Source organism: Typopeltis vanoorti, chromosome 14 (assembly GCF_054136105.1).
Source record: "Typopeltis vanoorti isolate ZY-2024b chromosome 14, IOZ_Tvanoo_1.0, whole genome shotgun sequence".
Classification (NCBI taxonomy): Eukaryota; Metazoa; Arthropoda; class Arachnida; order Uropygi; family Thelyphonidae; genus Typopeltis; species Typopeltis vanoorti.
The window spans coordinates 110860514-110887614 of NC_143562.1; the positions used below are offsets into that span (position 1 = coordinate 110860514).

Genomic DNA, 27101 nt, shown 5'->3' on the forward strand with positions numbered 1-27101 from the left:
CATTATTTCGGCTTTTGGAACTTGCTTGGGAGTTATGGCAAAGTTGTGCCCTCGACTTAAAGCAGTCGTGGCTTCTTTGCTTAAGGTGAGTGACGATAAATTCACCTTCTTGGCCAACGGCTACAATCCACAATAAATAAACAAAATACTAAACACTCCTAAGAAACCCCTCCCACCATCCACCACAGAGAACTACAACAAAACAGTCACCATCCCTTACATTAAAGGCACATCCGAAAAGATCTCAAGAATTCTCAATAAACATAATCTACGCACTACATTCAGACCATGTAGCAAATTAGCCACCCTTATCCGTTCACCCAAGGACAGCATTCCTCCTTTATCACATCCAGGAGTCTACCAAGTACCCTGCTCATGCAATCAAGCCTACTACGGTCAAACAGGAAGAACTGTGAATATCCGCATCAGCGAACACAAACGATACGTCCAGAAATATCGTTATGGGAAGTCGGGCCTAGCAGACCACGCTCTGGATACCCCTGCACACAAGATCAACTGGAAAAACACAAAAGTACTATACAGAAACCCATATAAATCAGAGAGATTGTTCTTAGAGGTGACAGAAGCCCTAAAACACACTCCAAATCTCAACAAATATGGCTGTATTAACTTGCCGAAGATCTGGGAGACAGTCATATTAAGAAAAAAACTAGCACTTTTCTAGGACTCTAGTAATATATGATAGCGTGTTTTTTTTTTTTTTTTTCAGATAGAGGGCGCCAAAATCAGGACTCTAGTCTTTGTGTTGTTGCTACAATTTTGTTTAAGTACACCATGTTGTTTTAGTCTCGCGTATTGTGACAAACTGTTTTTGTGCTCTGAAGATGCTGGTTATAATACCAGCGAAATATCAGCATCAAGTTAATAAATTAATTATTTACTTAGTTTCTGTGTTCTATTATACCGTTAAAATAATAAACAACATGTTCGACGAACACATAAGTCTGTCCACACGTTAAAATATAAGATTGATTAAACCCATGTTTAATTAATATATGTACTGCATTTATTCCATTTATTTATTCGTAGGGGTTCCCCCCATCCCTCTGCCGTCCCTTAGGACTGGTTGTGGGACGGGGGGGGGGGACATCAATAAGGGATTAAGTATGTATTTTTTATGACTGTAGATCCATGTGTGTTCACGGGCCAATTTGCCTGTTCTAAGGGACAAAAAACTCAAGGTTTCAGGTGAGAAAGAAAGCCTCTACCTCTGGCTAATTCACCTTTAGCCAAAAGACACCAAAGTTGAAAGGTAAAGGTTCCTCATGTTTTGGACAGGAATCAAAACCATGTCTTTCTGACCAAAGGGCTTTGTCTATACTGAACTGAGCTATGGAGGCTCATTTATTCCATTAAACCTTATATTAAATTCAAACCATCGCATAAGTTTAAATAGCCTATCTGCACAATAAGGCTTCACATCAATTGCCTCAGTGTCCCATATGTGAAGGTCTTCTTCCCATGTCTGGACTGGTTTCAACTTTATTTCGGTATCATAAAGGTTTCCCTAACAAAATTCTATTTCTGGTTTTGAGAGGAGTTTCCATGGATAGTGATCTGCTTAACTGACCACTATCAATTCTTTGTTTCAGAACTCTTATGGATATAATGTTATTAGATGCTGTCTAGCATAAAAAAGTATTATTATGAATAACTGAATAATGATAGACTTAAGTGTTTGGAATGGGGAATAAATGTTTCTGTAACAATAATAACTAATTTGGTGATGTGCAGTGCAAATGTTAGGATCAGATGACTGAATACAATAATTCAACCAAGGAATTGAGGCATGTGTCACAGATGCTTGAGATCTCATTGATGAAGCTACCTTCATCAATGAGATCTGACTGGTGTTCCATGGGTGAAGAAATCACTGTTAGAATGAATGTTCTAGGGGGGCAAGCAAGCAACATTCATATTATATACTCAGAAAGATCACTAATGAGAAAGAGATGTAGAGTGTTTGGAGAGTGATTAGAGTTACCGAGTGTACTGGTGTTTGGTTACAATTTCTGTATGATAATTGGTGATAGTAAATGCTTAGACATCTCTGTGTCTGTGCAGTTGGAAAAGGAAAGCCAATTGGAGTTTTTAACATTGAAATGCCCAGTGAAATTTCCTCACAGCTAGGAAAGTCAGACTGTAGAAATTAATACTTATTATTACACTCTCCATAGATTCAGCAAACTCACCATGAGAGATTCATTCAACTGTCAACATATCTATCATACTGAAGCATGAAATCCTTAACTCTCTCTCTTCATTAACAACATATTCCAGTAATTCATTCCATTCATTAACAATTCCCCATGTAAAAAAGTCTACTCCTCACACCCGGCTTCACCACACTCTTACCCAACTTCCAGCAATGGCATCAGGTTCTTTCCATCCCCTCCTTCTACTCTTTTTATAATCCCTCTGGATTAATCCAATAAAATCCCCTCTCTAACCTTAATGTCTCTTGTCATATCACCTCTTTTTCTCCTATCTGCCGAACTCTGCAATCCACATTTCTTCAAAGGCCCTCCATAGCCAGCATTCCAGAGTCCTGATGTCTTAGTCACTCTTCTCTAGACCTTTTCCAATGTTTCCATATCACATTGAAAACCAGGTGTCCAAATCAGCACAATAGTCCAAATGTGGTCTGACTAGTGCTGGATACAGCGGCACAACCACCTTATCTGTACACGTTAGAGTACTTCATAGGCAGCTTTCTCATGATGGAGGGTAGTGAGTGGTTGCGCAGCATTCACATCTTGTGCATTGTTGTTTAGTGACTTGTGACATGTGTTCCATGTGTGCAGTAACGCGAGTCAAAATTTCTATTCTCTGATAGCCTGCTCTGCATTTCTTGCCATCGTTTCTTCCCCGAGTTTGACAAGCTCAAGTCAGCAAAGCATCGATTCTTATCCTTACTAAATCTGTATATGTTTAATAATAATCTGTATATGTATTATTATTGTTACTTTTGATATTCTCATCCTTTCTTTTAGTGTTACACGATGATCAGCATTCATTTAAAAATTTTATGGAATTGACAACCGTGTTAAAAAAAAACTTTTTATTATCCCGAAGTTTTGATCTTCATATCAAGATCATCATCTAGGAGCATACATAAATATACAAGACAAACTGAGTTAGATTATTAACTGTAAGCTAGAGAAACAATGATTTTATCATGTTATTCTACTGGCATGACCTCTAGTGGGGAAAAAAAAATTATAAATTACATCAAGCTAAATTCTATTTATGATGACAAGATTAAACATTCTTTCTTACAGATGGTTTTCTTTTAGAAACAGTGATGGCCTATTTTTAGTATTACAATTGTTATTTAAGATACTGGATTTTTTTGCAGTCCTGTTTATAGTTCTTAGTGAGGAAGGTTCCGTGGGTCAAAATATGCCTTCCATATGTTTGGGATTTTAAGACCATCATTATTGTTCACATTGGGATGGTTGATAATGATCTCACAGGCTTCCTTAAATTTCCATTTATACCATGTTTTAGTGCGATGTAGACGGTGCTTTTCCACATAAATTCTGTGTAAGGTATTCAGGGCATGATCCGAAAAGCCAGCTTCACCATAATTATTATATTTAATGTGTCGTCTATGTTCTTTTTGTCTAATAGGAATTGTGCATCCTGTTTCTCCTATATATGGTATGTTGCAAGTACAATAAATTCGGTATACTCCAGGGTGGGCTAGTGGAGGGAGTGGGTCTTTGGATGAGTTGAGTAAGCTTTTTAATTTTGCAGGAGGTTTTTGAGGTTGTATTTTTGTAGTACTCTGTTTATTTTGTCTGATGTTCCTTTAATGTAGGGAATGGTTATAGTTTTACTGTAGTCTGGTTTGTCTTTGTTTTATATTGAGGTTTTGTAGAGAATTTTGTTAATAGTGTTTTGGCTGTATCCTTTTTTTTGGAAAGTATTGCTGATAATTTTAAATTCATCTTTCAGTGCCTGTACACTGAAACAGATAGTCTGAGCGCTGTTTTTTAGAGTGTTGATGACACTTAGTTTTTGTGTTGGATGGTGGTAGGAGTGTATGTGTATATATTGTCCCGTATGTGTCGGTTTCTGGTAAACATTGAAGGAAAGATTGCCAGAGCAAAGATGTGTGACAAGTGTATCTAGAAACGGAAGTGTGTTATGTTTTTCAATTTCAGTCGTAAACTGTATGCATTTGTATTGTTTGTTTAAGTGGCTAAGGAATGTGTCTAATGTCTGGCTGCAATGGGACCAGATCGCGAAAACATCGTATCTAAGCCAGACTTTGGGTTTTGGGGTAATTTATATATATATATATATATATATATATATATATTTTTTTTTTTTTTTTTTTTTTTTTTTTTTTTTTTTCATTAGAGGTCATCTCACTAGAATAACATGTGATCAAATCATTGTTTCTCTAGCTTACAGTTAATAATGTAACTCAGCTTGTCTTGTATATTTATGTATGCTCCAGATGATGATCTTGATATGAAGATCGAAACATCGGGATAGTAAAAAAGTTTTTTTTAACACGGTTGTAAATTCCATAAAATTTTTAAATGAAGTTTGATATTCTCATGTTATGTTGTTTTGAAATTTCATTTAATAATTTCACTGATCTTATTAGATCTTCTGATGTAGCTAATACAATTTGATCATCTGCAAATAGTGGCATATCTATCTTTGTTTGTGTGTTTAATAATTGGTATGATGTTTACAGGATTACAGAATGAGGATTACAGAACTGTGAGCCTAATATCCCATGTATCTAAAATTATCTTGACCATTGTTAACAAAGAAATTGAAAGAGCCATAAGCAGTGAATTGAGTGAACTAAAAATACTAATAGAAAGATCACTTGAAACAAATAGGAACATTTACATATGCTTCATAGACTTTCAGAAGGCTTTTGATCGGGTTAAACATAATAAAATGTGCAATATATTATATAAATTAGACATAAAAGATCATGTACTTAAGATTATAAAAATGATTTACACCAAACAGAAAATGCAGCTACTTAACGATGAGACTTCTGTAGTGAAAACAAAAAGAGGAGTTAGACAAGGTTGTATCCTTTCACCAAATCTTTTTAATATCTATAGTGAGACAGTGATGAAAAAGATTGTAAAACAAAAAATAGAAATTAGTATCAATGGTATAAAATACAACAATCTTAGATATGCTGATGATACCATTCTAATAGCAGAAAACAGAAACAAATTAATCAAATTACTGCAGCTACTAATTGAAGAAGGAAAAAAATGTGGATTAGATATAAATGAAAAAAGACCAAATTTATGAAAATCTCAAAAGAAAGCAGATCCAAGCCAGAAATATTCATAAACAATATGAAAATTGAACGTAAAACAGAATACAAATATTTAGGCACCTACTTTACTACAGATGGTAAGCAAAATAAAGAAATAAAAATAAGAACAGCCATGGCTAAAGATGCATTCTGGAAAAATAAAGATCCGCTCAGAAGTTCTGTGAGTATCAAGACAAAGAAAATGATAAGAACATTAATGTGACCAATTTTCACATATGGAAGTGAGACGTGGATATTCAAGAAAAGAGTAAGGCAATAGATAATGGCCTTTGAAATGTGATGCTATAGGAGAGCTCTGAAAATCCCATGGACAGAACATGTGACAAATACAGATGTCCTACAGAGAATGAGAACACAGAGATCTTTATTACAGAAAATGATCCAAAGTAAGATGAGATTGGCAGGACATGTACTGAAAGGTTCAGCAGCACAGAGGATGCTAACAGTTTTAGAAGGAAAAGTTATTGGAAAAGGATCAAGAGGCAAAAAACGAAGGACGTGGCCTGAAGATATAAGATCATGGACAGGATCACATGGCTATGCAGAAACAAAAAGGAAAGCCTCCAACACAGAGAACTGGAAGGACATGGTGCTGCACCCTCTCACTGAGGAAGCTATATGAAGAAGATGATGTTTCCAGATTGTTGTTCTTGTTATTATTATTATACAGGTATCAGAAGACTCATCGTGGAAGACCCAAACTATCGAAACAATATCTATATACCTCTTGAATTCATTAACAGACGAAGCACTCACAACTGAGTCAGGCAATGCATTCCATTCATTCACCACTCTCCATGCAAAAAATCTAGTTCTCACACCCTTGTTAACCACACTCTTTCTTAATTTCCAGGGGTGACCTGTTGTTCTTCCATCACTATCAGACAGCTGAAATATTTCCCATGCATCAATCTCATAAAAACCTTTTAGTAAGTTAAATCATATCCCCTCTTCTCTGCCTATCAACCAACCTCTGTAATCCACAAACTCTCAATCTATCAATGTAGGGAGCATATTTTACACCACTCACCAACTTAATCACTCTCCTCTGAATCCTCTCCACCACTTCCTCATCTCCAAGGAATCCAGGTGACCAGACTTGACCACAGTAATCCAGATGTGGAAGTATCAATGCCTTATAAAGAGGAATAATAACCTCTTTTTCTGTGGATGTTAGTGTGTTCTTCAATAACCAAGTAATCCTATGTGCTATCTTGGACACCTTAGCAATGTGCCCTCTGAATTTCAACTCCCTATCCACCAACACACCCAAGTCCCTACCCTCATCAATGTGGTACACAGCTGGTAATCTTTTAATCCCCAAATGCATGACTTTACACTTTTCCACATTGAACTGACATGTTCTAATTTCATTCTTTATATATATATATATTACAAAATAGAGGTAATAAGGTACATCCTTGCCATACTCCTCTTGATATATCTTGTCTTTCCATTCTGATATGTGTTTTAATTTGACTGCTATTTTACTTCCTGTGTATATTTCTTGAATAGACTGTAAGAACCGTTTTGGTATATTTAGATTAGTTAATATTTTAAATAATTTTTGTCTGCTAATTTTATCAAATGCTTTTTCATAATCAGTGAAGTCCATGTTTGCTTCATTTTTCTTCTGGTAGTTGTCCTCTTCAATACCGATGAGGTTTATTTTCTTTAATATTATTGCATATATTTTGTACCCTGCAATTAGCAGACTAATTCCCCTCTAGTTATTGCAGTCATCTTTATTTCATTTTATTTATAAATTGGAACAACCAGTTCTTTTTTTCCATGAGGTTGGGGTTTTTCCAGAAATCCAGACCATATTAAAGACATTCAGGAGTCTTTCATTAAATTTTTCACCTGCATTTTTGTGCAGTTTATATTTCTTCTCCTGGTATTTTCCTATTTTTCATCTTATTTATTGTATTTTTTAGTTCTGACATCTTTTCTGTTAGATCATTCTTTGTTGTATAAAAATTTACTATTTTATAATCATCACCCCAGAGAATTTGAAAATAAGTTGCCGATCTTTCTAAATCTGTTTATATTTTATCTTCTATTTTATTTCTTAGTTCATGTATTTTATAAGTTTTTGGTTGTGGTTTAAATAAATCCTTTTCTATTTCTATTACAAAATTCTTTCATTTCTCTCTCTCTCTTCCTTCCTTCTCATTTTGCAGTTACATTGTGCTCTATTTTTGCTTCTGCTGTCTTGGAATTTAACCATTTTTGGTTACTCTCTTTTTTGTTTTTATTATCTTTTCTATTTCTTTGTTTCAGTTTTGTGGTCCACTTTTTCTATTCTATTTACCATTTATTCCTAAGCTTTCTGTTGCTGCCTTTGTCAGGATTTGTTTCAGATTTTCCCATTCCTCTTTTATTTCCTTTGATTCATGTATGGTTTCTGTTTTTTAATCAGTGCATTTCTGATATTGTTGCCTAGTATGGGGATCTTGTAATGAAGAAATTTTGTAACTCAGTTGACAGTTTTCCACTTGATTTATTTTTATCAATTTGGTTTAAATCGAATTTTTGCCAATACCATATAATGACCATAGTTATTCAAAACTTCAGTATTCTTTTACATTTAGGATTAACTCGACTAATTTAAAATTTGGGATAACGTAGTCACTGACTTATATCCTCTGGTGGACCATTTATATTCATGTATTTCTTTATGTTCAAATACTGAGTTCATTATTCTCATATGTGTGTAATTATTTATACGTGCTGTGTTTATTCTGTTAAACCTTACAATGTTTAACAGTTCCTAGTTGAACCAGAATATTTTGATAAGTGATGTTATAGGAATATCAAATTGCAGAATGTTTTGCTTCCCGATGCATGCTCAGGCCTGCTAGAGTAGTAGAAACCGTACTGCATGTGGGACAGATATACTGTCTCTGTGTTGATGGTTGCTCCTAAGTCACATTCATTCTAGAATTCAGTGTTGATCTAATGGCTGGTCTTCTTATGGTGGTTGGTGGTGGCGGAAGTTACGTTGCAGGGACTGGTGAGAGAGAGACATTGTCAGTCAAACAAAGATCATCAATCACAGGGCCGGTGTTCCCATGGTCCCTCCCTAAGTGAGAGAAGGTCCTCATTCTTCTTTGTTAAACTCATAGCAGTGGAACCCACCCTTCTAGGGTAGCTGACTCCAGAAAGGAGAATATAGCACAGTACGCAATTTAGTTTCCCAAAAGTACCCAGGTCCTGCTAATAGGAGGCAGCCTACTTCCACTTATCAGGTTCTCAGACCCAAAATGGCTTGTAGTGGACCTAAAATTGCTTGAAAATTTTCTGTTTGGTTTCTAGAGCAGAATTTCTGAATTAAGTAAAAAATAAATAAAATTTTTTTTTTAATTTATTTATTTTTATATAAAATTTTATATAAAAATTTAGTAATTTTTATATAAAAATTAATAAAAAAAAAAGAAAGACGAATACTTAGCCCACCTGTGGTACTAATGTACTGTAGGCTTAACCTTTCATGGGTAGGAGTCCACACAAATAAGACTGCATGCATCTGTTTAGTGAATCTAGAAGGCGTTTGGTTCTCAGGTTTGCTTTCATCTGCATATAATCTGTTTTCCTTTGTGACTTTTCATGGTGTTTATTTAAATTTAGTTGAAATTGGGGGATGGGGGGGGAGAGTCATGGAGATTTTCACCCAGCTAAATCTGCAAATCGTGTATTTACCATTTACTTCCTCCAGACACACGTGATAGAATAATGCAGAAGATGATTTATTAGATAGCTTAGAATTATCTTCTAAGTTATCTAATAGTTAAGATAATAGTTAATTATCTTAACTAATATCATTAGATTCAATCTGGTGTACTATCTAGCAGCATTGTTTGGAATAGCTGTTTTTATTTTCGAAAAGATGAAGTGTTGAGCTCTCTCATGTTATGCAATGTGATTTTGAAAACATCATTTACATTGTGCATCAATCACAGGAGATGATTGATGTAAACCACATCTTTGCTCTGGACTACAAACATGTTTTTTGCCACTTCAAACTTCCATTAAGCAAATTATTATTATTATTATCATCATCAGCAAACCTCCATGGAGTTAAAAGACTCATCACTGGTGGTCCCACTCTCTCTCTCTCACACACACACACAGTTTATCATACTGCTCTTTAAATATGTTCACCGTTTCTGCACTCACCATACTCTCAGGCAGTGCATTCCAATCGCTCATTACACTCCATGCAAAAAAACTTTTCACACTCTCCTTATACAGCTTCCATGGATGACCTGTTCTTCTCTTCACCCAAATTACTGCTGTCGCACTTGATGGTGAAACTTATCTACTATCTAGAGGTGCCTAGTACCACAAAGTTTTAGCCTTTCTCAGGGATATATGGATACAATACAGTCCTCAAAACCCTGTAGTACTAGGCATCCTCTAGGTCAGTGGTCTCCAAACATTTTGGCGTCAGGGCCACATTGGGTACTTCAGAACTGTTCAGCGGGCCGTAGTAATAAAAAAACTCTAGAACTAGATATGAGTTTTATTGAAAGCAGATAAAAACTGATTACAGAGTATGTGAGATTAAATTATCGTATATTAATGAAAACGAACACTATCAGCAAATTCTCATATTTTTATCACAAATTATAATAAACCATTAATGTGAATGATGTAACTGTGTTTGTGTTTTTAAAATCTTATTAAACTCAGGTTCAAATTTTGAAGTGCTAATTACAAGTAGCGATTTCAAATGTTCATCAGATAAATTTGTCCTGTATTTTGCCTTGATATATTTCATTCAGAAAAATGTTTGTTTGCGAAGATTTGTTGTCCCATAAATAGAGATAAATTTACAAGCAAATTTCTTCAAATTTGGGAACTGCTCAGAGTTCAAAAATTTATAAAAATCAATCAAGTTTCCTTCCTTGTATTTATCTTTAATATGTTTATTTGCCTGAAGTTGAATAATTTCCATTTGAAGTTGACTTGGGAATAATTTCTCAATGACTCAAATAATTTCCATTTGAAGTTGACATCAGTAACAACACAGGCAAACTGATTTTGAAACAATCTTATTTCCCTAGCATTGGCGTCCAAATCAGCAAATTGCTTCTGAAATTGTTGCAACTTTTTTTTAATTTCGTATAACTTCGAGTTTTTTGTCAATGAATACAGAAATTTTGTTTTTATTTTGTTTTTTTGCTCGTTAGTTCACTTTAACCTTGGTTTTACGACTTTTTTAAGTGTTCTTATTTCGTGCAACATAAATTTTTTTTGTTGATAAAAAAGTTTATTCAGATGTAACTTTTTTATTTTGTTTTGAATTCTTTAAAATTTTTTTTCTTCATTAGTCCATTTTAACCGACCTTTTACAGTCAGAAAGACTGTAATTTGGATTATGGTTACTTTTTGCTATTCGGGAATATATTTTGAACACAATTTTAATTAATGCATTTGAAATCTATCAACACCCCATGTTTTTTTTTTTTTTTTTTGCGGATTCTTATTGAAAAATTAGTCCAATTGGCAGGTTGGAGAAAATCATATTGCGGGCCGTAGTTTGGAGACCCCTGCTCTAGGTGGTACTGCAGATGTTATTCTCATTCCTGTTTGCTAAAGAGATGATTTTTGCATCCCTTGTTATTGGGGGATTACTATACCAGTTACTTTTTTATTCCTTCAATTTTTATGCTTGATATCTTTTAGTTTCTTTTATCCTTCCTTGTTGAAGGTAGTTTAATTTTCTTAGAGAAGCATAGGAAAATAATAATAAGACCAACCTTTCTCTCCTAAATATGTGGAATCTTTCGCTACTTGTTTTCTGAAAAATGGCATTCCACAAAAAAATACACAAATTATTGAGACTGAGTAGCATCAGCATTACTACTACATCTTTCCACCTTACACCATTTCATAATACTAGAATGCCATACACTCAAAGTATAACTTTTAGATTTGATATCAATGTATAAAAAGGAACACTATCTTTTTTTGCAACATGATATTCTCTTGTGTTGTAGTAGTGTAGTAATCCCTCAATTAACCGACCCTTGAATGGATTACTGTGTCAATCAGCTATTCTGATATGGCACTGTGTAATTATACCTTCAATTATCAGACCAGCAAATTGATTTCTCTCTGCAGTTGGATAATTGAGGAATTACTATATTTTGGTTTTTCTTCACCTGAACCTGAGCTAGCAACATTGTGCACTATTCAGCTATATGCATACATTCATATAAAAATCATTCTACTGCATCAAAATGGATTATTTCTTAAAATGCATTAGGATGAAGAAAAAAGAAGTGCTCAGTTGTTAATGAAAAAAGAAGAAATGAAACGACAAGAAGGTATTAGATTGGCAAAAATAAAGGTAAAATACTTCACTTACATTTGTTAATTCCAGAAATTGTTCCTTTTTTATTATTTAGCTTTAAATTACTAACATTAAGTTTCCTGAAATGACCCATTTTTTATCTTGCCGAAACTGTTAGCTTGTTTTTCAGCATATTTGGATTTAGGCATTAGACCTTAGGTGATTTTGTTTCGGCAAAATGCAAATGACAGGAGTAATACAGATAGTTTGTATTATTTTCCTCAGTTTTTGAGGGTAGTATGATTATAGTTACTTGATATATTTCTTTGTTATATATGAATATATGTATATATATATATATTTTTTTTTTTTTTAAAACATAGATTTAATGACTTAAAAACCGAAATAACTTTTAAAGATTTTAATGAGAATAATACAACTAGTTTCGGCTTATAACAACCTTCCTCAGGTATTCATAAAGGAAAAGAATAGTAATAAACATTGAAGTATCTAAAAAAACTGGAAATTACATGTAAAAATTGCCACACATAATTGATACATAAAAAAACGTATTTTTTTTAAGTTGTTCTAACAGGCGTGCCATTGTTTATTGCAAGTGTGCGTGCAGGCTCAAGCGAACACCAATATTGAATAACTGCAGCATGGCTATCTGGGATGTTATAACTCAAATTGTTGTTTTAAGTGGACAGGGTTCAGCAGGATTTCCCTTGATTCTACAATTTTTCTCTCAAACTCATCATCACAGCGAAAAATATTTTCTGATCTATCCCAGAAAACGGAGTGGCTTTGTTGATCATCATTAGGATTATTTGAAAAAAGAACATGACTGGATAACGCAGTTGCATGAGATCTTTTGTAAGAGATGTCACTCTTATGCTCTTCTATACCTTGTTCAATAGATTTGTTAGTTTGTCCAAAATAAGGGATATTGCAATTGCACCATAATTTATATACACCTGGATATTTTAGGTTGTGATGAGTAGGCTTTGGATGGCTGATTAGAGAACGGATTTTAGGAAGTGTGGTGAAGAACATCCTGATATTGTATTTTTTAAGGACTTTAGCTAATTTTTTAGAGACTGTGGTAATGTATGGAATTATTATTATTATTATTAAACAAGACCTCATGGAGTCAAAGACTCATCTAGGAGGTCCTTTTATCTCACACACATCTCATCATACCGGGTCTTAAACACATTCAAACTCCTTACAGACACCACACTCTCAGGCAAGGCATTCCAATCATTCACAACTCTGCACGAAAAAAACCTGCCTCTCACACCCTCTTTATACAGTTTCCAGGGATGACCTCTGGTTCTCCCCTGATCTCCCACTATTCTCTGTAGAACTTCTCCACCATTGATCCTATAACAACCCCTTACCAACTTGTAGGTCTCTATCATATCTCCCCTCTTCCTTCTCTCCACTAGACTCTGCAAATTACATCTTTTCAATCTTTCCTCATACTCGACATTCCAGAGGTCAGAAACTACCTTAGTCAGTCGCCTTTGGACCCTTTCCAACATCTCTTCATCCTTCTGAAAACCAGGTGACCAAGTCTGGGCACAATAGTCCATGTGTGGCCTAATCAAAGCCTTATACAATGGAACAAGAATCTCCCTACTTCTACACGTCAGTGTCCTCCTCATCATTCCCAGAAGTCTTTGTGTTGTCTTCACAATTTTGGCGATGTGTCCCCTAAATTTTAGATCCTTATCCACTATCACTCCCAGATCTCTTATTTCCTCTACTTCCAACAATATATTCTCACCAAGCATAAATTCTTCATCCCATCTTTGTTTTCCAAATCTTAAAACCTTACATTTTGCAACATTGAACTCACATCCCCATTTGCTTGCCCAATCACTCAATTTATTCAAGTCTTCTTGCAAGGCCACAACATCTTCACTACTCTTTATTGTTCGTCCCAACTTTGCATCATCTGCAAACAATGAATATCTCCATCCAAATCTTCGCCAATATCATTAATATACAAGTTAAATAGTAATGGCCCTAAAACAGATCCCCGAGGCACTCCACTAGTGACTTTCCTTTTCCTGGATATTGCACCCCCATACACAACTTGCTGATACCTATCAGATAGCCAGTCTCCAATCCAATGCACTAATCTAATATCCAACCCCATCTGCTCTAGTTTGACTGTCATGAGGTACTCTATCAAAAGCTTTTGCGAAATCCAAGTATATTACTGTGTATCCTTCTCCTCTGTCCAAGGAAGCAGTCACTTTATTGTAATAAGTAAGTAGATTACTAAAACATGACCTCCCTTTAGCAAATCCATGCTGTCCATCAAAGATTATACCATTGTTGTCAACCCAACTCTGGATCCTAGTTCTCACAAGCTTCTCCAACAACTTAACCAGAACACCTGACACACAGATAGGCCTATAGTTTGATGCTTGAGTTCGATCACCTCCTTTATGAAGTGGCACAATCTTGCCCTCCTTCCACTCTTTAGGGACTTGACCAAGTGCAAGACTCGTATTAAAAAAATATGTCAAGGCAGGTGTCAACTTTCTGGCACATTCCTTCAGAATACGTGGTGATATATTATCAAGTCCCACAGCCTTATTTACATCTAGTTTACTCAACTCCCCAAACACCTCTTGCTCACTTACAGTCAGTCTCTCCTCCCCATCATCAACTGCTCTTAATCTCTCCATGAAGTCACATTCACAAGATTGAAAGATCTTTATGAACTGCTCATTAAGTATCTCCACCACACATTCTGCAACAGCTGTCTTTATACCATTTTCTTCAATCAATGTCATCCTTCCATAATCATTCTTTCTTTTGCTGGCTACATATCGAAAGAACTCCCTAGGATTCTTTTTAGCTTCATTAGCTAACTACTTCATACCTCTCTTTAGCTACTCTCACCAACCAAGTCACCCTCCTTGCCTGGTCTTTGTAGACCTCATGAAATTGGTTACTTCCACTTCTCTTATGCTGCCTCCACAATGCCCTTTTTCTCTGTATTGCATGCTTAATCTCTTTATTCATCCATCTCACACCTACCTTATTTAACCTTCTCACCCGTGGTATACATTTAGACATTACATCCACTAAATATTTTTTGAAAATCCCCCAAGCTGCATTGATCTCTTTTCCAGCTAACTCCTCATTCCATGCTACACCTGCAAACTGTCTCCTGAGCTCTTCATAATCACCCCCCCCCCTTGTAGTTCCACATATACCCTTTTTTCACAGGGGTCCTTGTACTGCTGGCAAACACCCAAGTAATCACCTCATGGTCACTTTCACCAATTGGTGGATGATTTGATACCTCATTGATAATTACATCCTCCGATGAGATGACCAAATCCAAGACCCTTAATCCTCGTGTGCCCTGTGTTACATACTGCCTGCGGTAGTTATCCCTCAAAAACTCAAGAAACTCATTTTCTTTACTTCCAGTTGCTATCTCTTCATTCCAGTCTATATTGCCATAATTAAAATCACCCTTTTCTTATTTGCTTGGCTAATTTGACTACACATTACACTATCACCACCATCCACATTACCAGGTCTATAACAACATCCCACCAAGTATTTGATTCTATTCACCTCTATCTCACACCATACTGCCTCAAAACCACGGGCCCCATTTCCCTCTTGCATCTCTACCTTGTATGGACATAACTCTTTCTCTATCATCAATAGCACTCCCCTTCCCTTTTTACCCCTTCTATCCTCACGAAACACATCATACCTTTCCATCTCTATTCCTGTCAGGATGTCATCCTCATCTAACCATGTCTCACTTATTCCTACAATTTCTGGGTGCACAGATGCAATTAGTGCAACCATTTCATCCGCCTTGTTTCTTATACTTCTAGCATTGGTATACAAACACAACAACTCATTTCAGGATCTACAGCTAGTTCCACTGATACCACTCACTCAATGTGATCTCTCCATGCTGGACTGGGGCCATTTCCCTTTCTGCTTCTTCATTTTAGAACCCTTTGCAATTCCATCTGTTTCCTTTTGATCCTTGATCATCCCATTACTTTCCTGCCTACACATGCTCTCACCTCCTCTTTGAGCATCCACCTTTCTCACGCTGTGTATCCCTGTCCACCCTGAGTCTCCCTGTTTCCCTGCTCCTCTTGCACACCCATTCTCTCATTTTCTATACTCATACCACTCACTTCCCCATTCATTTCCACTCATTCAATCTCTCCTGTCTTACTCTCCTGCTCTTCCACATCACTCCCCTCTCGATCTGATTCATTCTCTCTATTCACTTCTCCACTTTCCAGCAGCAGTCTCTCCAAGCGACTCACACCATAACCACTCAAATGCAGTCCATCGCTCCCATACAGCTCACTTCGTCCCTCAAACTCATTCCACACATTAACAAACTGTACTCCCATCTCCTCACACATTTCAGCCAGAATATCATTCATAATCCTTGCTCTCTGCCTCATTTCACCACAATCATACCTAGGCAACACACTGACCACCCTTCCTATCACACTCTTCTCCTTTATCTTTCCAAGCAGTCTCCTGACATTCATTTTGACATGCTCTTTGTTCTCTCTCAAATCATTTGTACCAATTAATACAATTAACTCTTTTGCTCGTTCTCGCCTCATATTCAATGCCTCAATCACTCTACTCATTTTACCACCTGGAAAACATACCTTGTGCATTTTATCCTCTAGCACACCTTTAATAATGGAGTCACCATACAACGCCACTCACTCATCTTTTGTTAACTCTTTCATGCCATCATGATTTATTTTAATAGTTTTGACCTGAATTCTCTTAATTTCGTTCTGCATCCATTTCATTTCTTGCTTCATCCAATCAAATTCACCTTCCGAACCTAGCGACACATTCACTCTATCATTAAATCTTTCTAACTTTCTAACTCTCGATCCCCTCTTCTCACTTTCCCTCTCATTCATCCTTCTTTGTTTCCATACTTTCGGTCCAACATACGTCCAACTTTCACTATCATTCTTCTCACTTTCACTCTCACATATCTTTCTTTGTTTCTGTACTTTCGGACTAACATGCGTCCAACTTTCGCTATCATTCTTCTCACTTTTACTGTCATTCATCTTTGTTTGGTTCAGTACTTTCGTTCCAACATGTGTCCAACTTTCGCCATCAGTCATTCTTTTTTCGCTATCATTCATTCTTTCGATTTTTTTTACTTGCGATTTCTGCATCACGCCATTTCTACTTTCATTCGTTCTCTCAATTTCGTTTTTTTCCGCCTCACTTTCGTCCCTTTTAACATCCGTTACGGTTGTCAAATCGCTCTTTTTCTTTTTTCCTGATTTTTTAACATTTTTTCACCTGTCCTCCCACCATCCTTCTCTTTCAAACGTGCACTCGCGACACAATCGGTACTAGCACTTTCTGTCATCTCGTTCAGGTCACATTTCACACACACCCTTCTTCCATCCACACTAAACATCCACAAATCATTTATGTAATCGAAGGAATACATATAACAGACCTCACACTTAACGAACCGACTGAAATCCAAATTAAAATCATGGAATGACAATGCCGTCGCCATTTTTTTTTTTTTTTTCTCTGCAGGTTACTAGGTCTAATATTAACGTTTTCGTATTTAGTTTAAGCAAGAAAAAAAACCCCACGCTAATAATATCGGTAGCGTACAATGTTTACAGCCGCTCTTACTTAAACAATTACGCATATATACTTAATTATTCCTAGTAAAACTTATCTGAATCAGGAGCTCTTCAAAACACGTCCGTAGCGCTTGACCCACTAGCACCCTCTTGGAATGTAGATGCTACCTTTAAAATTAATAGTTTCTGTTGTGCACTGCCTAGGAGGATCCAGAAGAAATTTCTTAATCGCTTTTTCAGAGTATCCATTTTGTTTAAAGATAAGATTGAGGTGATTTATTTCTTTTTGTAGTTCATCTGGTTCATTCAAGAGAGAGCATGCTCTGTGTCCTAAGGTAGATATAGTTCCAAGTTTTGTGGTGGAAAATGATGAGAAAGATTATGTAGATATCTATTGGTATGAGTAGGTTTTCTGTATATAGAAATTTTTAATCTTTCAGACCATTGTGTAAGCATTACATCCAGGAAAGGTAAGGAGTTATTATTTTCTAGATCAGCAGTAAGTTTTATATTAGGATGTTGGATGTTTAGATGATGAAGAAATTCTATGAGAGATGTGTGCCCATGATTCCAAATAATGAAAATATCATCAACATATCGTTTCCAAACTTTTGGTTTAAATGAGAAGGAAGATATGGCTTTTGTTTCAAAATCTTCAAGGACGATGTTAGCTAGAACCGGGAACAAAGGATTGCCCATTGCCGGGCCTTGTTTTGTTGGTCAATGGAGTCCTGTATCTGAAGTAACCAGAATGAATGCAGTGTTTTAATAAAGCAAACATATTTTTGGATAATTTGTATTTTAGTAATGTAAGTACCTCATCTGTAGGAACGATAAATAAAGATATTGAGTCAAAACTTGCTAGAATGATGGGAATATCTTTTATATGTGTGTTTTTGGTGAAAGATTTCACCAAAAACACCACAAAATCTGTGGTGTTTTTGGTGAAAGATGAAGATTTATTGGAGAAACACTTGAGGTACTTTGCTAGGTGAGTACGTAGGTGAGTCAATTCCTTCCACAATTGGGCGAAGAGGGATGTTTTCTTTATGTATTTTGGGAACTCCATAGATGCGTGGGATAAGAGGATGTAGAGAGCGTAAAGAGAGGCGAACATTATGAGGAAGTTCACTCATAGTCTTTAACAAGTTGTTTGTACGGTTTTGTAATGCTCTTGTAGGATCTTCCTGAAGAATTGAATATGTCGAATTATCTTTAAATCTATGTCTTTAAGTCATTAAATCTATGTTTTAAAATGTATCACAACAACCGAGTAAAAGCCTAAGATCAGACACACACACATCAACACATCATTGGCATTTTCAGAAAAAATGTTATAAAATGCAGGATGTAATGATCATATTTAATTCTTTCTTTCATGCTTACACGATGATCAGAATACATCATGGAAAATTATGGAGACAACTACCATGGTAGAGCAAAACTTTAGTTTAATATAAACCAAAATGAACACTTTTTCACTAGAGGTCCAGCCAATAATTGTTGTAATGATTGGTCAGTAACTTTAGCAAACCATGTAGATTGTAGTGCAGCTTGTTTCTCTATATATGTGTGTGTATGTGCTCCAGATGATGACCTTGATATGAAGGTCGAAATGTTGAGTGTTCATTTTGATTTATAGTAAACTAAAGTTTTGTTCTAACATGGTAGTTGTCTTCATAATTTTCCATAATGTATCAAATTTAATTATTACTCCTTCATTTTGCCATTGCTATTTTTTAAGGAAATAGTACACGGGGAAAGATATGTGTAGTGGCACGTGGCCACCACACAAATAATTGAGACTGAGTAAGCAAGGCAAAAAATTCATAAGGTGTGTTTCTGATTAGGAAGAAATGTAAGTAGACATTGAGAAATAAGTGAATTAATGATTCTACTACCTTACATGTAAAAGTTATTTATTACCATAAAATTTTCATCCATGTTTCATAGTCCTCATAGTGGGAAATGACTGAAACAATGGCACTTATAAAATTCAGGTGGGGGGGGGGGCAGAAAATTTATCAGTCCAACATCATTGATTCATTATTTAACTCCGTGGAGAAGTTGATTATAATAAAACTTCTCACTACATTTCATGGACATCTATAATATGAAATGACTGACCCAAGAGATGCACATGTATAGAATTAAAAGAAAAACAGAAAATTTAACACCACTGATAGAGTAAGTTAACACGGGTAAATTAATACTGAAGTTTGTATATTGTTAAAGTAAATAATAAAATTGAAATGAAAATAAAAATTAATTATGATATACAGAAGAAAGGAGTACAAAAACAGGTGAGATCTTACTAAATAAGCATAGGATGTTATATTTGGACAATAACAATCAAGAAAAAGAAGGAAGGAGTAGCGATAGCATTCAACAACAAAAAAACATGAAACTAAACTTCTTGATTGGAAGGCACTTTCAATTGGAGTTATGTGGGCATACTTCAAAATGAGGAAATGGACAATGAAACATATTTGTGACTATGGTCCAATAGTAGGATCTCCTAAGGAAAAAGCAGAGGAATTTTTCAAGTCACTAGAGCAGCCAGCTGATATAAAGGAAATTTAAAAAGTGGTCCTTTATGGAGATTTAAACAGCAGAGTAGGAAATGAATTCCACCAGGCATATTGGAAAATTTGGAGAAGAGGGCAAAGCTAATATAGTTCACCCACCGTTTGTAGGTCCCTGCTTCGCGTCTTTCCAAGAATAGTCGATTCATGCTGAAGGGGAGAAAGAAATGAAGGACGTCCGAATTGGTCCCCAACACGCAAAATCACGTGCTTTATAGGTAAAATTTTCCAACTGTTATACAAGCAACATAGTTAACTACAATAATCATAAAAGAGAAGTTAATTTTCCGACCGGTGATAATAAACAACTCATCCCACAATATGGGCTGATTACCCTATTATCGGAATGGATTCTCCTTTTTCTATGATGCGCAGAAGTGTCGAAGGATCTCTAATCCGTGGGCGAACTATAATTATGGTATGTATCTCTGGATTTCTGCTAAGGATATGGACTAATCATTACTAATACCATGCTCCAACATGAAGATCTGTGCAAGTTCACATGCAAGAAATAAGAAAAGCCTCATTGACTATGTTATTATTGACAGTGATATCTTCATGTTGGTTCAGGTTACAAGATTGCACACAGGATTTGAAATTGGAAGTAGCCATCACTTTAGTACTAAGTAGGTTAAAAGTGAATATCACATTGAAAAGAACAGTAAAACTAAATTTAATTATTTTAATCAAAATAATTAAAGTTTAGCAGCTTTTACAGGTAAACTGTAAACTCAACTGTACAGACATCATTAAAGAAAAAATGAAATAGTTATAAAACAAAAACCAAAATTTGGAAGTCCCAGTGACAAACTCTAAAGAAAACATTGATTAATTCAGCTAGGGAGGTATGTGGTGAAGTTGTCTGCAAGGATAGACAAATAATATGGACGCAAGAAGTTAAGGAAGTCGTCCTCCTTGAACAGAAGAAAGCATACCAAAAGTTCTTAGCAAACTAAAAGAATACAGAGAAAATTTAACAGAGCAAAGCAGTGTGTAAAAGTTGCTAAAAAAAAGTCATGGGAAAACTGGTAAGAATATAGAAAATAAATATCACGAAGATGGCAAAATGCTCTTGAGGTTATTGATAAAACTTAGAAATGGAGGAAAGAGTACTGTAAAAGGAATGAAAGATGATAGAGGTGATATGAAAACTGAAAATAAGGATATCCTAGATGTCTGGAGTAACCATGTTGAAGACTGTTAAATGAAACAAGCAATGACAGAACAGTAATAGAAAATTTTCAATAGGAATTAAAACACAGGAGTACATATCAGTAATTGAGGTAGGAAAAAAGCCGTCTAAATCTTGAGATGTGGAAAGGCAGCTGTACTAGATAATATTCAACCAGAAATGCTTAAATACAAGTACAGCAATCTATTGTTTATCCAACCATCAAAACAATGACCCTTCGATTAACTGATGCTTGCATGCCAACTGACTTCTCTGTAGCGTACCATTAATAGTACTTCAATTATTCCAACTCACAAAATAAATCATGGATTGCGGTATAAATTTTGCAGTGGCTACACTGCATAATTCAGAGAGCCTGGTTCAGATGATTAGAGAAGATCTCTCATAGTTCACATCTGTAAAAACAGGTAATACAGCTGAATGAGAGAATAACAGAGGAATTTCTCTACTAAAAGTTTCAGGTAAGATTTATGCAAGCATACCTGAAAAGTTGAGAAAAATTATGGAAGAGAAACTTTGAGAAGAATAAAGTCGAGTTCAGACCAAATAGAGGTCCTCAAGATCAGGTTGTCACTTTATGACAAATAGCTGAGAAATTATGAGAATACTACAAGGAGCTATACTTCTGGAGAAGGTATATCACAAGGTGCCCAGTGAAAAGCATTTCAAAAAAACTATCATTATATGTGGTAAATGGAACATTATACAGAGTAATACACAGTCTATATTTGAGTTGTAAGTCAACAGTTAGAATTGAAGGAAATCCAGTAAAATGGTTTAATGTAAAATCAGAGAGTTCCATTCAAGCAAAGAGCTAAGTTTGACATCTGCATTAAACCTGATATTAAAATTGCAGAACTCAAGCTTAGCTCTTTGCTTGATGCAGATGATGTATTCCTGAACACATCCAGTGCAAGTCTCCAGGGTTTTCCAACTAAATTGCATAACAACTGTAGTAAATTGGCATGAAAATCTGCAATAAGAAGACCAAAACTAAGAAAATAGGCAAAAACATAGAAAATTTCAGCTACATTCTGAATGCAGAGCCTATATAACAAGCAAAATATTTCATCTGTTCTTCTTTTAGGTTCAGTTTTTAGTAAAGATTATTTATTATTATGTGACACCTTCAGGGAGCCCAAAGATTCACCAAGGGAGGGCACCTACTCTACAGCTCTGTCTCTACCATTCTATCCCCCAACTACAATGAACTGCAACTACCATCATCATCATCTACACCAACACCATCTACTGCCCTGCATTAGTATTTTCACTGACAATCGCAAACATCCATGCCCTCGATGGGATTAGAACCCTCAGCCTTTTTGCTGGAGAGGGGATATGCTAACCACTAGGTCAACCAGGCCAGCGAGATGGCAAGTTAAATCTGGAAATAGACAATAGAATAGGTATGGTGGGGAGCCAGCTGAATAAATTTATACGGAATAAGAGAGAAATTAGCTAAAATGCTAAACTAGCAGTATACAAGATGGTGTTCAAACCAGTTTTAAGTTATGGATCTGAGAGTTGGGTAAAAATAAAGCACTTGATGAAAAATTAGAGACCACAGATATGAGAGATCTTAGTAAAATTGATGACCTGAACATATAGCATCAATGTTAGAATCATATTAAAAAATGAAGATATTAAGAAGGAACGTGACATTCTTTGCATTTAAGAATCTGTAACCATACCATCTTAAGATTAGCCCTAATCTAAGATAGTATGGTTCAATTAAACAGAATGGGTAAAGAAAGGATAAGAAAACAGATGACTGATGTCAAGATTGCAGGAAAAATACCTATAGGAAGAGCAAGATCTAGGTGGATTGATTCAGTCAGAAGTACCTTAGAAGCACAAAATGTTAGATACAACAATACTAGAGTACTGAAAAGTAATATTCTAATTTGGAGGAAAATTGTTGTTAGGAAATGAATAGTAATGTGAACTTAATCATATAGTGCTTTCAAATTAGCCTGAACACCCCCCTTGAGTATACATTTCAGGAAATTGATAATAATGATTGCCAGCCTGGTTGACCGAGTGGTTAGCATATCCCTCTCCAGCCAAAAGGCTGAGGGTTCGAATCCCGCCATGTGCATCGATGTCTGTGATTGTCTGTGAAAATTATAGTGTTGGTGGTCGGTGATAGATGCAGTGGCATATTTAGGTATAGGCCCAGGCCTAGAGCGGCAAATTTTGAGGGGTGGCGGAAATTTCCGGGCTCTCATTTTTGTAATTATATTTATATTACGAATTTAGTCAGTTTAAGAAAATAAAAATTACGCGCCTGAATCAAAAAAAAAATTTTTAGAATAATCAAAGAAAATGTGTTGAATGATTTGCAATTATAATTTATTGCATAGAAAATAATTATTACAAATATGATGAATGTTTATTTTTCACTTGGTTAGACTATAATAAATTTAGTTTAATCTTTTACCCAAGTGTGAGCAAACAAAGTTTGTGCCTGAAAATATCTTCAGGACTGGGGTAAGGTAGTACAACACTGGGCAACTCGTAGCAAAGGTGGACCAAGCTAACATCACTCCTATCTCCTAAATCCAGAGTAATTTAATTAAAAGGTGGCACACCTTTTGGCAACTCCTATAGGTAAAGATGACCTCGCTATTGCTTCTGCCTGGTATCGCCACTTCTGTGCCTGGCTCCCACTGAAGAGACCTCAATAAAGGTCAAACTAGTCTGGGTAGTGGCCCTTCCCTCAATGCATAACATTATACATATCCACAAGGAGAGTGTTTTGCATTATGGGAGATACTGAGATAGGAGTGATGTTAGCTTGGTCCACCTTTGATACAAGTTGCCTGGTGTTGTACTACCCTACCCCAGTCCTGAAGATATTTTCAGGTACAAACTTTGTTTGCTCACACTTGGATAAAGGATTAAACTAAATTTATTATACCAAATATGAATTTGCATCATCTAAGTCTACGTTCTTTGTAGATTATATAACCATGTAAACACACAAAAATGTGATATAAATTATAAGAAAACTCTTATTTCAAATCATTCACAAAATTTGAATAATTTTTAACGTGGTTCAAAATATTAGAATATTTCAAATTTTTCCGATTGGTTTTGAACAGAAGATAGAAATAGCATATATTTCATAGCTGTGGGAATTGTAAGGAATTGTTTGCATGTGGATTTCAGTTAATTATTTGCTAAACATAGGTCGAACAAGTGATATATTGGAAGCTAAGAAGTTTTGTATGGTGTCTGTACACAGAAAAGCCAAACTCAAAATAAGGTTTATAGTTTAGAGCTATATATCTGCTCTATATTTATGATTTATAATCAATAGTTTATATCTAAGGAATTTAAATGTTCTCAAGCAAATGTGAGGAGACTATTGAGACAGTATTCTAATAACCAGAGTTTTCAAAATAATCACTGCAATAGCTGTCAAAAGGTAATAACTGCATCAAGAGATGAGAGGAGATTGAAGAATATTGTAAAGAAAAACCTCTTCTGAAGTGTAAGGTATTTTCACAGGAGATGGAAAGAACTAGCTGTGAATGTGCCTAAATTGATGACGTTGAGACTACATCACAAATTGGGTTTTAAATCATGTGTGCCTAAGATGAAGTTGCTTATGACTTCCAAGCAAAATGCAGCTAGAATGCAATATTGTAAGCAAAGACTGTGGGGGGGGGGGGTCAAGAAAACTGGAAAAAGGTACTTTTTAGTGATGAAATTATGTTTTTTGTGTCCCACAGTCATCAGAGGATATGTGTGTTTGGCATCTTAGGCAAGAAGCATTTGATAAAGAATGCATGAAACATTCAATTTGCAACCTCTGTCATGGGCTCTGTCAGGCTTGTATGACTGCAGAGTGTCTAGGTAGGCTGTGAATTGTGTACAAAAGAGTCAATTCCAAAGCATACCAAGAAATTCTTGAACATATAAGATTCAGCTTCTTGTCACACTTCCAAGACCACTACTAGATGCTCAAAGAAAGGCAAATCAATGTAATTTCTTGTCTGGCAAGTGCACAAGACTTGAACCCTATGGAGAATTTGTGGGAACTTATAAAGAAATGTCTTCAAGAAGTTGCTCCAAGAGACAAAAATGAACCTGCTTCTAGTCTGCAGACCATATATTTTTTTTTATCCAAGCAATTTTTTATATAAAAAAAAAAAAAAAAAAAAAATTGTGAACCACTAGTAAATGATATGCCCAGTTGTTTACATATGGTCATAAAAGCTAAGGGGGAAGGGTTTCCCTTTAACTGTAATTTCTGTGCATTTATTTTTGCATTATTCTAAAATTTTGAACCACGTTAAAATTATTCTAATTTTGTGAATGTTTTCAAATAACAGTTTTCTTATAATTTATATTACATTATTATGTGTTTACATGGTCATATAATTTACAAAGTATGTAGGTTTAGATAATAATAATTATTTGTTGGATCGTCCTTCCTATCTTTTGATCCGCCATCTTGTTTTAACGTTCTTATTAAAGTTAATTAATCTTATGTTGATTACTTATCTGAATATAGGGAAATTTCTATTATACTGCGCCACCCTATATTCAGATTAGTCTATGCAAAATAGTGTAACCAAATATTAATTAACTTTAGCAGTCTGATGTTTATATATAGGCCGAAATTTACATTAACATTTGAGGTTCCTGCTAGGTCCGATAATTTTATGAACAGTGCAGTGGAAAAGAATCGGGCTAACAACAAATTGAAATCAATAAAACAAAACATTTAATGCAAGGTTATATAATATATACATAAGCATACTTTGGATACGAGATAATGCAAAATTGACTCGGTTCAACAATTCATAACATTCACTCAACTCTTGGTTATTAAACACTGAGCCTCAAAATCTAATTTCTCCCAAATAGGCAAAGATAGTTCTAAAGTTCTTTACCAGTGAAATTCACAGCAAATATTTTTACAATAGTATTCTTTATATATCCCTTAGTCAGAAATCACATAGCTCAGTCAAGAGATAGTTATCACTTTTAAGGGGGGAAAACTATTAACCTTCTAGCTTTGGCTAATTTCAGCATAAACACTGCAGTTAAAGTTAGGATTTAACAGGAGATAATTCTTATAACTTCACTCTAAAATGCTATAAAGTACAACTGTTCTTACTGGAATAAATCTTTGCACACATTATTCACTGTGGCACACTTAAAACTTTAGATAATTATCACACTGGAGCTGCACATTTCAAAAGTAATCTTCTTTAAATTAACTTAATCTTTAACTTCAGCGCATCACAAATGCAGACACACTTGCACTAGAAAATTCACTTATTCCTCATATACTACTTTACAATAGAATCAGCTTTCATTTATCTTCCTTGAAAGCTCTGGAATACAACATTAACTTCAGAATTCCATATCAATATTCTGAGATGCCAATTTACATCCTGATCCTTCGTAATCTGATTACAGCACTTAATTCTTTGTACTACAGCCTCTTATAACTCCGTGCTACCAATAAATTATTTCCTCATCTCTATTGTACTGTTCTCAGAGCCGTTACTGTGCTGAGTGCTCCAATTGTACTCAGTCCCTGGTTCCCTAGTTCTAGTGCTATGACTGATGACAAACTGCTGTTGTTTACTCTCGCTTTCCGTTTTTATATTTTCACTCCTTTTTCCCGCCAAAACTTGTTTTCACCGTCCAGCTCATATCAATTCCATCTCACGTCCATAACTCATGTGCTACACGCTTGCGCCTTCTATTTATAACTCCGTCTCCATGACAACAATTAGAGCAGTGCATAAGCATTACATAACATTATATCGTTACACACAGAAATAAAATAAAAGGATATTTTTCAATTTAAATAATATATAATTAAATATGATGAATACAAATTCTTCTACTCTTAATATAGGAATAAATAAAATAATTTGAATGTTATTTTTATACAGAGTCTTTTCCATTATTAATACATATCCTAGATTAAATCATTAAATAAAAAACACTCAAAGGTTTTATTTATATGAATAATAGTTTATAATAAGAG

The 27101-nt window shown here is 35.1% G+C and overlaps 1 protein-coding gene across 3 annotated transcripts in view; it reads left to right on the plus strand.

Moving 5' to 3' along the window:
* LOC150099834 (leucine-rich repeat-containing protein 49-like) overlaps positions 1-27101 on the plus strand; it is an 853241-nt gene that overhangs the window by 499722 nt on the left and 326418 nt on the right. For 2 of the 3 annotated variants that reach the window (XM_090403687.1, XM_090403688.1), the window contains exon 11: positions 11622-11705. The exons of the other annotated variant lie outside the window; for it this stretch is intronic. In XM_090403687.1, the coding sequence (XP_090259813.1) occupies positions 11622-11705 (84 nt within the window). The remainder of the gene's footprint in view (positions 1-11621; positions 11706-27101) is intronic. 3 annotated transcript variants of the gene reach the window in all.